Genomic DNA, 14,988 nt, shown 5'->3' with positions numbered 1-14,988 from the left:
TGTATTTATTACCCGTTTAACAAAGTTATTGTACGTCAGACATAAAGAAACAGGATTTTTACCCTAATTTATTCGTTTTCACCCCAGATTTCTCCAAAACTACTGCAGATACCGTTTTAGGACCTACTCTATTCAAATTTTCAGGTCAAAACCATAAGAAATGACTAATTCTGCCCCTTAATTAACGTCCTAAAAATTTCAGTACGACCTCTTTTCACCAGGGTAGATGAAATCCGAGCGAAATCTTTCACTAGCCGAACTGGTAAACGAAGCATTTTAGAACATTTTTGTATGAACTTTTTCCATTTTTTTCACGAGTAAAATATGTTATGAAAGTCTCAGGAGAACTACGTGATACACCTGTATATGTAATATGAACTTTACGATTAGCCCGGGAAGACAATAAAGTTCAAAATGATAAATTTAAATTTACCAAAATAATAATAGTTCATTATCTACCAGTAGATTGTTATACAAACTGAATCAATAATTCATTTATTTCAATGACTGAAATAGTAAACATCTATCTCAACAATTTTATGATGTTTTTAATTAATTAATTTTGATGAAAAAATCCGTTCCAAAGAAGCAGACATTTATGCGTAAATTCAAAGCAGTGAACTACAAACAAAAAACGATTAGTTGGAAAGAGTTTATACTGAATACAATTTTAATAATTAATACACACACTCAAACAACATTATCCAGCACCTTTGTAACTGAATTTCGTTTTAAACGACGTGGTACTTATTTTCATTGGTTCCAGAGTTATAGCCAAATAAAATTTTAGTTAATGAAATATTTGGATCTTACAAGGAGAAGCAAATCGGTTCGAATCCGACTTCATATACATATATTTTTTTAACTTCTTTTTTTTAATTTAAATATATTGACTTATTAATAATTATTAACCTCTGATTGTAAAAAAAATGTTTATCAATAAATAACAATTCAATAATAATACAAAAAATATGAAAAAAAATCAGACGTTATTAGTGAAATAAAATTCTATGTACTTTTCCTTTTAATTCAAAAGGTTTTACAATCAGAGGTTAATAATTATTAATAAATCAATATATTTAATTTTAAAAAAGGAAAAGTTAAAAAAATAAATATGTATGATGAACAGGATTTTCTTTAAGAAAGAATATATCTTTAAGAACAGGATTAACGGATCAATTAAACGCGGATTTTTTAGTAAGTATAGCTAAATGGATTAATTATTGTCAGTGATTAAAGTTTATTAAAATATATATATAGTGTTTATTCAGATATGCAGGATGGTTGGGTTTATACAGAATAATCAGATTTTAAATAGTGTAAATCAATACTTGTTTGAGTAATATCCTTTACATAGTAAAAAAATTGTCTTTGGTTTATCCTTTTCGAAAAAGAAACATATTTCACTTTTTTTAACGGTTCTATAAAATAACATGTTTCAAAAAAGCTAAATTTTCTGCACCTTTAGAACCTAAAAATAGGTATTTTTTCCAACAAGACGATGTCCAACAAATACAGTACTGGAAACTGTGAAATTTTAAAAGGATTTCTTAACCGTCGTATAATTTCAAAAGGTTATAGGCTCCACAGGTCTCTTGGTTTCATATTTCCAGATGTTTTTCACTGCGAGCTTTTGAAAAATACTGTATACTGTATAATCACAGCATTGCAAATGTAAACACCGATATAAATAAAATAGCCTCGCAAAATTATATGAGTTACATTATGAAAGAAATTCGTAAATATTAATAACTGGAAAAAATTTTCTTTAGATTTAGGGAATGGACATTTTCGACAGTTGTAAAATTCTGCTCTTAAAATTAAAAAAAATTTGTTTTGAAATTAAATAATTTTTTTTTACCGATTTATTTATTTAGCATTTTCTGGGTTGCGTAATTTAGGACAACACGATAATTATCGAACCGTCAGCTGGCCGCCTATTTATCTTTTTACATTTTCACATTAATGAAACACTAAAAAAAAATTATCTCTGCGCTTTGCCGATTTTTTAATGTGTAAAGCGCAATTTTATTTAAAATATCAATGAGACACAGGCTGTTTGACAAATTTCTGCATCTTCACTGAAAAAATACATAGTATAAATAAAATAAATATGTTTATGTGTATGCATAAGTACTTATGTGAATAAGGATTATATACCGATAGCGTAAATGTTTTAATTTTTAAATAATAACGCTAAAAAAATCAGAAAGGAAACCAAAACCATTTAAAGTTATACTAAGAATTGTGTATGTGTGTATTTTATCTCTTTCAAACGATATCAGAAAAATGATGGTGGAAGTAATCCGTTAATAAGATAGATGATATTTTATAATTAAACACTGTGGTATGTTTGAATAAACAATATTTCAGTATTCATTTATGTTAAAATATTTTTAAAGAATAAAGATTTTATGTATCATAAAATAATAATTAATCTGATCGATTCCTCGTACTCTTCAGTTGTAAAACGTGGATGCGGTAAGGAGATCAGTGATGGCAAAAACCACCATACTTCAGGAAAGGGGTACGCTTTCCTGAAGGCGGTAAGGACAGAAGTAAACGTACTATTTAATCAAGCGAAGTTGCGAGCGAACCGACACGATTTATCTTTATTCGCCTTACAAATCGAAACTTCAGGAGATAAGAATCACTTTTTACCACGATAACGAAGTAGATTAATAATATTTCAAAACGCCATATGAATAGTAAAATCTAATTAATTAGAAAAATAACAGTTTGTACAGTTTAGAATAAAATGAGAGATAATTTTTATTTTAACCGACTTCTAACTGTGAAGAGGTCCGTTTTTTTTTTAACCTCAATTGTAATATTTATTTGTATGTATATCCAACAATAATTTTCGTTTAGCGATGCATTTTGACCGGAATCCGCAGGATCGCTCATCAAAATCAGAAAAAAGTAATTCTCATCTGTTAAACGAAACCGAGAAGAATTGTAATCGCTGAAGACCTGTTTTCAATGACCGCTTGACTTCGTCATCGATTCCGCGTGAAAGCCACATAATATTTCCCCTCAGCAGTAAATATAGTCACGAAATGAAGAAAAGCTGCCTAAAGGTTGTTAGCAGCAGTCTTTTTAGTCGTATTTAAATTTAGGTTAATAAAGATGCAAGAAAAAAAAAACAAAAATCCTTTCAGCCGTTATTTTATTTAAGTCTTAATCCACGAGAAGTAATTCGTATTACACCCGACAAGACATTCGATTTCATTCGACTCTATTTGGTCCGTACAGAATTTTATATAGTAAATCCCCTATAACTCGAGCACTCTGATTTTATCCAACTTCCTCGCTTTTTCCATAATATTTACCGTCGACTACAAATAATCCATCGACTATGCTAGATAGCGGTTTGGCACAAGGCTTTCTTTCGCGATATTAATCTTTGAATTTTAGTCGAATAACCTGCTACCTAATCTATTAGTCGATGTTATTTATGTGGTTAATTTACAAGTCTTATATTCATTTTTAATTATTTTTTACATTTTTGATGCGGTTAAACAAATTAAAACGAAACTTTTGTTCTTTACGTAGGTAAACCATATGATTAAACTAACGGTGATAACTACATAAAATATGGTGTTTAGCCACCGATTATTACAACTGTTTCATGTTATTGCTATGCATTTCGTCATTCTATTTTTACCTGTTATATAACACTCGTTACTAAGTACGAAATAAATATAATAGCATTAACAGAATTATATCTGATTTGTTAAATTTATGATGCAATACTCGATCGCAGTCGTATTCGATAAGCAGGTTTAATCGGATTATCACGAAGTAAAACAATGTTACAGATTAACCGGTGTCTATATTTACAGATCTGAATGTCAGTCAGTACACAGTTATATATATATATATTCTTGCTGTTTCTGTGAAAAATTAATTCGACATCATGAAAATATTTCCTATCGGTGAAAATTAATTTCAGTAAATAAAAATCAGCCCGCATAAATATTAATTAAAGATTCAAAATAATTACATTACTTTAAAGTATTCTTTAGGTCGTCACCGATATATCTTCGATATTTCGTGGCTAAAAAGGGTATTCGATTTTCTTAGAGAATCACTCTTTACTACTTGATCAAATAGTTATGAGTACCGAAATCGTTAAACAGTAGTGTAAAGTAGATATAGTTCTGTGGTATTTCCTGGTAATTTCTTTATAAATATTACCACCACAACCATCATCATCATCATTATTATTATTATTATTATTATTATTTATTTTTTAATAATATTAAATTATTGTTTTCAAATGAAAAATTTTTTTTGTAAAAAGAATGATCGACCGAATGAAAAGATCTTGCGTATAAATAATTTTAATGATATATTGAGATTGTTATTTCTTTTCTAATAACATTTATTAGCAGGAATTTCTTAATCGGTATTTTTTTTTATTATAAAATTTATGGTCTGTGTATTATTTATAAATTTTTTTTGTAATTTTTACATTGTAAAATGAAATCTGGAAGAACACCCTAATTTAGATGTATCTATTATTATTTATTTACTTTAATTAATTTTTATTTACTTATGTTTTACTGTCTGAAGCCACCTTAATATTATTATTATTTAATATTTATTATTTATATAAGTATTTGATAACATTTTAACTATTATCTGAGGATATAATTATATATTTTCATGCCAATTTTTATGTTGTTCTGTATGACAAACTTGCATTCAAATTATGTTAATACGGGAACTTGCTGATAAGACATTTAGCGGGGCCCAATAACCCAATATTGTATAATTTATGGAAACAAACAAAAAAAAGAAATAAAATAATAATTTTTATTATTATTATAAATTTTCATAGCTCTAATGCTGGGAAAAGACCCCAGCCGGCTCAAGCAAGGTATGGGGTCTTGACTTCTATTTTCTATGGTAAGTTATTAACAATGAATTGAATCTAATATCGCATGCCCCAACCGGCAGATATCAGGAGTCCCCCGATTCTAAAGATCGTTCAGCGACCCAGATCAGTAGAAATATACTTCCTTACCGATGCGCACATGTGTCCGAAATTACGGACTTGTGCGTGGTGGGATAGAGGTTAGGTGGAACGTCTAGGATTTCCAGGGACTCTTGCAGAGTGCTGGGTATTTCACTTAGCGCACCGAAAATTATGGGCACCATTTTCACTGTACTCTGACCCAAGATGTCATTTACCAAGTCTCTGTACTTGGAAATCTTTTCAATATATTCCTTTTCATGTTGGAGACCAATGTTGTGACAACGTCAATAATCCAGGTGAGCTTTACTTCTTCGTTATCACAACAACTTCAGGGCGATTATGCTCCAGTGGTCTATTTGTGAGGATAGTGCGATCAAAATCTTATAGTGATCATTCTCCGTTACAGATTATTTTTATTTTTTTTACGTAAATTTATCTATGCTTCTATCAGTCAATTTTTTTTTAAACTTTCAGAACTTGCCACTGATTATATTTAGCGACATAAAGTCACGTTATATTACAAAGAGATTCTAATTAGTATATCTGTACCAACCCATCGGGTTGTTCTCGTAGTGAACGCGTCTTCCCAGATCAGCTGATTTGGAAGTCGAGAGTTCCAGCGTTCAAGTCCTAGTAAAGTCAATTATATTTACACGGATTTGAATACTAGATCATGGATACCGGTGTTCTCTTGTGGTTGGGTTTCAATTAACCACACATCTCAGGAACGGTCGAACTGAGACTGTACAAGACAACACTTCATTTACACTCATACATCCTCTGAAGTATTATCTGAAAGGTAATCACCGGAGGCTAAACAGGAAAAAGAAAGAAGTATATCTGTACCGATTCGGGTTTAAACTTACGTCAGCCATGAGCTCAAATGCTACTATACACTGAAAATTATTACTTATTTCTATCGATGTTGGACTTTTTTCTAATTTTTAGAACTTAGCTTTTTTCAATCACTGTTAAGAATTTTTTCAATCTGATTTTCTTCCTGATGGATATATATAAGTATAATTTATTTTTCTTTGAATAAAATTATATCAAAAAATAAAATTAATTTACAGGCTAAATTAAAAAAAAAGAAATTTCGCATAAGTAATCTGTATAAATTTCGTTTAACTTTTATAATAATATGTTTATATCGGGTTAACCAATAAAATAACTATTCATTAAGAATGCCAAGTTATATAAAAAAAAAAAAACAACTAGAAATAGAAAAGAAAAAAATCATTATTTGTTGTTATTATTCTACAATAATATAATAATTGAGTTATCTCGACAAAAATGGTTTAACCACCGGTGATCGTATAGGGGAAATGCTAACGGAGGATTATGGTTGAGTTATTATTATTATTATTATTTATAAATTTGCAAACGTTTCGGACACCAAAATATCTTATTTAATAAAATTAATTCTAAATCATTATTATCGTTTACAGGCGTTACTTGGATGATCCCTCGTTTCATAACTAATGGTACGAACAAACAAATAGACTTTTTTTCTAAAAAAATGTCAAATTCCTCCCGTGAAAAGTAAATTCAATACTGATAACGATAAAAATAAAGGTTATTAACATCCTGGACATTAAATTTTCTACGGAAAATTAATCTACGAAAAGTAGTGTATATTAAAACCCGACCAGAAAAGGTTAAATAATTCCCAACTGTTCTGACATTTCGAACTTTTTCTGGTCGAATGGATGATAGATAGTTCCGATGAAATTTAGGTCAATTCTATCGCACAATTCACATTCCATTTCGCATCCACAAATTTTCTGCTTTCAGATATCCTATTAATCGACTGATTTATAATTTACTCCAAATAGGGAATTCTCAACAATACTGTTAGCTAAAAGTAATCTAGATAACATATTCGTAATACAAAATCTCATGAAGGAAATAAAATATAAAAATAATAATCGAAAAATTATAGCTTTATCCCAATATCATTTTTTGTTCTCTTTCTATATAAATATATATGTGTTGACACGTTGTATTATTTTTTATTAAAAAAGATGTGTCGACACATCAATTTATAAAATTAAAAACCAAAAGCTACAAAAAAAAAATCCAGAGTAAATAAAAAATTTACATTATTACGTTCAACGCGACAGGACATTCATTCACGTTTCTTTTTTATCGTTTAATTTTAGACCTGCATAAAGACATCGGCAAAGTAGTTTCGCATATAAAAAAGCTTGCTACTACGCTGAAAAACTGCCTTATATCTATATAATTTTTCAGTTGATAAATAATACTATTAATTTAAATAAAAATTTTCTACCATTATGGAAACCCTTATTAAAAACAATGTACGTTTTAAGTTTTTCAATTTTTACCGATAGGCTATCACAAAGTTTGTCATAATAACTTATAAATGCTTAACGATGATTTTCACAAAGAGATATATTAATATATAAATGCGTAAAAGAGATTACTTACTCCGTAACGCCCATAGATTGAATTTTTCAAGTTCTTGAAGGTATATTCGACTATGATTTCTGCATACAGGATCTCTAGAATTAATCGGTGCAAACGGGGGTAACGTAGACGTTAATTTTTTTCCTAATCCAGCCGGTAAAATTTCCGCTGTAAAAAAACAAAATAATAAATAAATAAAGTAAACAAATAAATTAAACTAAATTAATTTTGTTAAAGCGGTAGCTGCTCGAAGAAATCGCTTTCATTTAGCGTATATAGGACTCAGAAGCGCTTTTCTATCGGCAACAATAACTAAAAGTATTGAAATAGAAATTTTCTAACCTTAGAATTTGTATGATTCTTTCACAAGCTATTTGCCGACTAAAATGCTGGGGAGGGAGTTGGATTTTTATTTAGTAAATAAATTTTCTACCCTTTGATGATGTAATAAAACAGTAATTTTAATAAATAGTTTAGAAAATTACCTCTAACAGCGGAATATAATTATTTAACAAGATTAAAGTTTTTATACGTACTGCTTTTATTTTTCATTAGAATTTAGTACTTCTGCATAGATCTCTGCTACATCGGAAATTTTTTTAATAAAATTTAATTTAATTAAAAATATTAAAACTAAAGGGGGATCGCGGACACACTACCAAACGATCTCTAAATTTCGTGGTTCTAAGTTTCATCAAAATTCTACTCAGACCGGGTAAAAATTAAAGATAGAGATGAAAGTCGGCTTAACAGAATTAAATAGCTTAACGAATTACCTTGAACGAAGAATAGAAAAAGATTTAAAAACTGAATTATTAATATTTAAAATACTAGTATATTAACCTCGAAGCTAGTTCATTAAAATAAAATGAAAATGGAATTTTTATTTTATATATTCTTTTCTTAATAAATAATAAGTAAGATTAGAAATTTTATTGCAATTAAAATTAATAACTTTCAAAAAACAATTTCGCCTTCAAATTTAAGTTTAATTGAAAAATGAGTCATTCAATGTTTTTTTCGTGAATTTAACTCATCGCGGTAAACACGTTTAATATATTATGATCAGTCATTAAAACGTAACTAATCTACAGTATAAATATTACAATATTTCCTTTGTTCATGATCCATCGTTCTTAATTATGCGACGACAAGATACAATTAATCTCTAAAATCGGTCACCTTTGTAGCTTGAAATGTTCATTCTCAATCAGACGTTGTCGTATGTTGTAATTTTAAGTCGTAATAAACATATTACACGATGAAACCGGAATGACGGACTAATTTTAAAACGAGAATTCAGTATCGGTTATGTTTAATTATCTTATTTCTACTCTATAACTTCAAGATCTCTATTTTAATCGCTAATAAACCCGCTATTTTATAATTGGTTAACTTTACTTGTTAAAGTAGGCCTAAGATTTAATTTTTGAAATCGTATTTTGTAAAGCTATGTACAAGATAGTTCGATAATCGCTTGGGATCTCATAGAACCTATGGAGTTTTTATATTTTCATGAAATTTTGTGCAAAATAGGAACACGGTTAAAAAGTTTTATTTTTAACTAATGAAGCTATAAATGTTTTTATCGGTACAAAAAATACTTCTATGAAAGTAATAACAAGAAATAAGAAGTTTTGTTAAATGAAAATAAAGTAACACAAATTCTAATGGGCAAGCCGAAATAAAGGAATATCGTTAAAGAGCCAAAGTCCACCAAGGGTTATAAAGCCAATTAGGTGTACAAGAAAAAGAAAGGTCTATCGATTAAAGCGGCTTATTTTTTTAACTTTCTCCTCAAACAAAAGAAATATTACTCTAAACGTTTTAAGACATTTCTGAAGCTTTGTGGTTTTTTTTAGCGTTTTTCAATACATTAAAAGACTGTTTATATCTGTGCTTATATAAACTATTTACGAAAATCTTTATTTTTTCATTAAATACCTCAGTCTCCGGCCATCATACCGAACGGAAAGGAGCAAAGATGTGTATCGCTCCTCAAAGCCATGCAGGTCCAGAAGCGTCGAACCATGACGCCCCCCCCCCCCCCGAGAATGTGGGAGTTGAACCCACTAAACCAAAACTGCGCCTTATCCGCAGTCTAGGAACCGGATTCACCAAAAGGCATGCGCAGCTCCCAGACAGGTATGAACCCTTAGCGGGTATGATCCTCCAGTCCCGTTCTCTTCATTACCACCAAAAGGTGAAGATTCCACGGAGGGGTGTCACGCACGGGGGATCTGGTATCCCGTGAGCGTCATTATCGCCATCTACCCGCGCTTGTGCGGACAGACGACAGCTCCGCTGCCAGGCTGACCTCTCCCCCGGGCCAACAGGCCCCGTATTGCCGTTCCTCGATACCCAGATTTTCATGAGGTCTTCAAGGCGTCTTCTTGGTAGCCGGCATTTTCGCTCTTGGCATTTGGTTTTTAGCTCCAGTGCTGTACTAAAAACCAAATCATGTAACGCACGCCTCTCATTTGTTACATCGTAGTATTTCGTGGAGAAAATGTTTAACGGTATTGAATGCCTCGTCCAACCTAAGCATTATTTTATAATATTGCTGGTGTCTAAAGGCCCAGTAACACTGTACGAGTGCTGTTTTTGGAATTCCCATCTGGAAAAGTGGAACATAACATGTGCTGGCGAATCCGCCAGTAGGCAATAGGGACACCTGTCGTCTTTTACACGTCTCCTCCGATGTAGATATGTCCTGAAACAACCGTGACTCATAAGGAACTGTGAAAGCCAAAAGCTCAGCTCCCCAGTCTTCCTAGCGAACCACGGCTTGATGTTCCTTTTTTCTTTTCCTGTTTAGCCTCCGGTAACTACCGTTCAGATAATACTTCAGAAGATGAATGAGGATGATATGTATGAGTGTAAATGAAGTGTAGTCTTGTACAGTCTCAGTTCGACCATTTCTGAGATGTGTGGTTAATTGAAACCCAACCACCAAAGAACACCGGCATCCACGATCTAGTATTCAAGTCCGTGTAAAAATAACTGGCTTTACTAGGACTTGAACGCTGGAACTCTCGACTTCCAAATCAGCTGATTTGGCAAGACGCGTTCACCACTAGACCAACCCGGTGGCTCTTGATGTTCCTTATTAACTCGTAAGTCCACCTTTCCTAACCAGAGGTGTCCCATCTACGTTGCCATTCGGCCAGCATTCTATTGTATGCGATATCGCTATCGCAACCTTCATAAATCGCTGTTCTCATCTCTGCCAGCAGTGATGCGGGAGGCATTCTAACGATGACTTGTAATGCATCGTTCGAGACTGATCTATAGCACATCGCTATCCTCAGAGCCATCTTTCGCTGTACATGTTCAAGCAATCGTCTATTTCTGGCTGACTGCAATGCTCTTCCCCACGCCGGTACAGCGTACAATAAACAGTAGTTTGTCACATAACCGTATAACTCTCTCTTCTTAGAGTGAGACCCTCCGACATTGCGAATAAGTCGAGTCAGTTTGTTCGCCAGTATTTCAGTTTCATGGGAAATCTCCTTAACGTGACGGGTAAAGGCCCGTCTCCTACCCAACCGGACCCGTAGATATAAGCCTGGTCCTGCGTCTGTACCTCTGTATCCCCTACCCTACAAAAACTATTTATGGTCTTGTAATTAAACGTGTCCTTAAAACTTATACGCTAGTATTTGTTTTTAAACTTCACAAGTGATACGTGAAGATATACAAATATACAAATATACAAGATATACAAATATGTTTGTTGAGCCAACAAACAACCGTAAAATTTATAGTAAATCGAATGGAATTTTCTTTTTATCTTGATTGTTTTTTAGTAAAATTTCTCTTGGGTGTGTTTCTAAAAAGGTTTCTAAAAATTATTTTCGGTAAGACTAATTTTTTAAATTCAGACAGAGCTCAGACTTCAGATAGAGTTAAGAAAATTCAACCAATTATATTAAAGTCTGTTTAAATATACTTCCGTTGTAAATAAAAATAATATTTTTTTTAAAAATTAGTATATAAATCGAATAAATTAGCTAAATTAATTTGTTTTTCAAACGCAAAAAAATCATGACAAAAACCTAAATAAATAAATTTTTTTTTTCTTATCGGTACACTATAATATTATAATATAAATCTCTTCAATATAAGGTAAATTGTAAATATAAAAACATAGATTATAAGATAGAAATAAATAAGATTAAAGTCCAGATTAATTATTTAAATTATTTATTATTTTGAGCCAATATTTACGTACACGCTCAACGGATGCAGATAAATCGAGTTTTTTTCTTTTTAATTAAAATTACTTAAAAATTCATTGACAGAAAATATTATTTCAGTAAAAGAATTTTTTTTAATTGTATTTTAAATAAAGTAATGGGTTGGGTAATTTATTAAAAATGGCAACGAAAGCATAATAATGCCCTTTATTGTAAGCCGAAATGTTGTGTTGAGTTATACAAAAATAGTTCCGTTGTCTAGTTTGGAAAAGATGGATGTTGTTTTTTTTTATATATTTTTTTTTTTTTTAGAATAACTGACCATTCTTTTAGCAAAGATTACACATTAATAGAAATAAACACACAGATAAATCAACATATTTGATTTTCTAAATGTAGTTATACACAACTCATACCAGATGCCAGACAATGAGCTGACAGCCCATTTTTTTATATTTAAAACACGTTCTGACTTTTTGTAAAAGCGCTTAAAAGTGACATTATATATATATATATATATACACCGGGTGATCATTTGAAAAATTACCACATTTAGTATTCAACAGCTATCCGTCCCATCGTATTTTTATTTGCAGGCATGTATACCATTCTCAGGGGAATCTTTTTAAAATTATTTTCAAAGGGGAGGAATCCACCCTCTCCGCTACATCTACCCCAACTCAAAAATCTTAAATGGCAAGTACATTTAATTACACTAATTGACAACCTGAAAAATAATGATTTTTGGTGAAAAGTAAATTAAAAACAGCCACCCCTTCGCTCGGTAAGAGTAAAAAACCATTTGGGGTTGTACTTGTTTTAAACTTCAGTCCAACAAAAATAACTATAAAATTACGTGATATAACTTCTAAAACCATTGGAAATAATCATAATCTGTGGATTAAAACTGTGAGAACTAATTTTTAAATTGCCAACCCAAAAGTTCGCCCTTAAATGTTTTCTAAATTTTCAAGGTTACTTAATTTTCAACTTACTTTTTTTTTAAATAAAACTTTAAAAAAAGTACAACTCCAAATAGTTTTTTATTCTTTATAAATGGTTTTATACATATATATAAAGAAATTATTTAATAATGAATGAAATAAAATTTAATAATGAATGAAAACCTTAGGGTTTATTAAGACGCTTCAGAGCAAAATAGTAAATTACAAATTAAATCGATTTGAACATCCCAAGAGAACATGTCATATAATAAAACAACCAAAATTTCGCTTTGTGGGCTACAGAAATAGTATCGTTATTATTAGTGAGAATTCTATCCGTACAATCAAGAATGTTACGTCTACCTGAGAAGTAAAATGCAACTATTTTTCCATATTTAAAGTTATACGTAGTTCGGAACGAACTAAAAATAAATTTGGGAAAATGACTCTTGTATACAGAGACTCCCACAATGAAACGGAGAAACTATCAGGACATGTTTAACCGGTGAAAATAATGAAAAACGTTCTGTAAACAAAACGCTTTGTTTTCGAGTTACGGCTAGCGAAAGATTTCGCCCGGATTTCAGCACTTCTAATAAAAAGAATCCCTACTGTAATTTTTGGGACCCAAAATAAGGAGTAAAGTTTGTGGGTTTTTTTGTAATTTGAGCTGGGAAATAGGATAAAATAGGTCCCAGAACTGTAACTCTACTACTCTTTAAGATATCCGAAGTAAAATACAAAATTCGATGCCGAAAAACAAATTTTTTTTAGGTTTGTAGTACAATAGCTTTGTTAAATGACTAATAAATGCGGGAGATTTAGTAACAAAACTTGTAGAGAATTTAATTCTGAGAAATTTAGTATAAATACAGCCAATAAAAAATAAATAAAAACTTTTAAAAATCGGGGTTTTTTTTAAAGAAAAAGAGACAAAAAATAATCAGAAAAGTACCTAATAAAGATTATTCTTAATACAGCAAAACAAAAAAAAAATAAATGAAATGATAAATGGTTACATAATAACAAACCTCAGTTACAGTAATTGTTGGAAATTCCCTCATCAAAATGTACATAGCACACCGCTCTGCCCGATGTAAATTATTTCCGGTAGCTTTCCGTATCATCTCATGATCGTTTCGTATAAATTCAACAGCGTTTCATATTTTAACGACTAATATTCTGTAGTATTATTTTTTTCGGTATACTATCGTTTTCATACGGACCCAAATTAAATAATCTAGTGGCCTTAATCGATCGTGGCGGCCACTCAATTGGTCCATTGCGTCCAATCCAGGTTAAAAATTCAGCATTCAAGTGATTTCTAGCTACTAAAGAAAAATGTGGCGTAATACCATCGTGCTAGAAAATCATTTGCACTCTATTTTGTAAAGGTACATCCTCCCAAAAGCCGGCAAATTATTTTTCAAGAAATGAATGTACGCGTTTCCTGTAAGGGTTTCCATTGAAAACAAACGGTCCCAGAATTTTGTCAAAAATAATGCCGCACCAAACATTAATGTGAAATTTATGCTGGAAACTAGTTTCCACAGTACCATGTGGATTATCGTCGCTCTATAAATGACTATTTTTAGAAATGAAGACTCAGTTTCTCAAAAAAGTGGTTTCATCAACAAATAAAATTGAATTTACCTTATCAGCGCTGTCTAGAAGCCAATGACCCAAGTTTAACCGCTGGGGCTAATCTGTTGGCCCCAAATTTTGAACCTTCTGCAGTCGGAAAGGATAAAGATTTCCTTCCCGTAGGATGTGCCACTCTTTGTATTTTGACAAACTAATGCGATATGAAATTCGCCTTGTACTAGTGCCTGGGCTACGCTGAATATTCCGATTCACACGATGTTCATCATTAACAGGATGATTTACTTGGCGTTCAACAGAAACCGAACAAGTTGGAAATGACCCTTCTGTTCGTAAATGATGATATACCGACGAATGTTTAAAAACAAATGATTAAAAGAACGCTTTAAAAAGAATGTTTAATAGGTACAGAAAGAATAATACGATTTTATGTTTATTTTTTGTCTGCTTATTTTTTATTGGTTGTATTTACATTGATTTTCTCAAAATTAAATTTTCTAAAAGTTTTATTACTAAACCTTTCTATTTCGCATTTATTAGTCGTTTAACAAAGCTATTGCACTACAAACCTAAAAATACCTGTTTATCAACACCGAATTTTGTGTTTTAAGTCGGATATCTTAAAAACTACTGAAGTTATACAGTTCTGGGACCTGTTTTATCCTATTCTTCAGTTCAAGTTACATAAAAAACCACAACTCCTTAATTTCGGTCCCGAAAAATTACAGTACGGCTTCTTTTTTTTAGGAGAGCGGGCGAAATCTTTCGCTAACCGCAACTCGAAAACAACGCGTTTCCAAACCTATGTTTATATGAACTTTTTGGTTAT

General features: G+C 31.1%; 1 protein-coding gene across 1 annotated transcript in view; it reads right to left on the bottom strand.

Annotated features, from left to right (window-relative positions):
- drd (drop dead) overlaps positions 1–14,988 on the bottom strand; it is a 235,992-nt gene that overhangs the window by 82,846 nt on the left and 138,158 nt on the right. The window contains exon 3 of the mRNA XM_075363058.1: positions 7,436–7,582. Coding sequence (XP_075219173.1) covers positions 7,436–7,582 — 147 coding nt within the window. The remainder of the gene's footprint in view (positions 1–7,435; positions 7,583–14,988) is intronic.

The sequence above is a fragment of the Lycorma delicatula genome, chromosome 4 (assembly GCF_047948215.1).
Source record: "Lycorma delicatula isolate Av1 chromosome 4, ASM4794821v1, whole genome shotgun sequence".
In the NCBI taxonomy this organism is placed as follows: Eukaryota; Metazoa; Arthropoda; class Insecta; order Hemiptera; family Fulgoridae; genus Lycorma; species Lycorma delicatula.
This window is presented reverse-complemented; position numbering and strand designations above follow the sequence as displayed.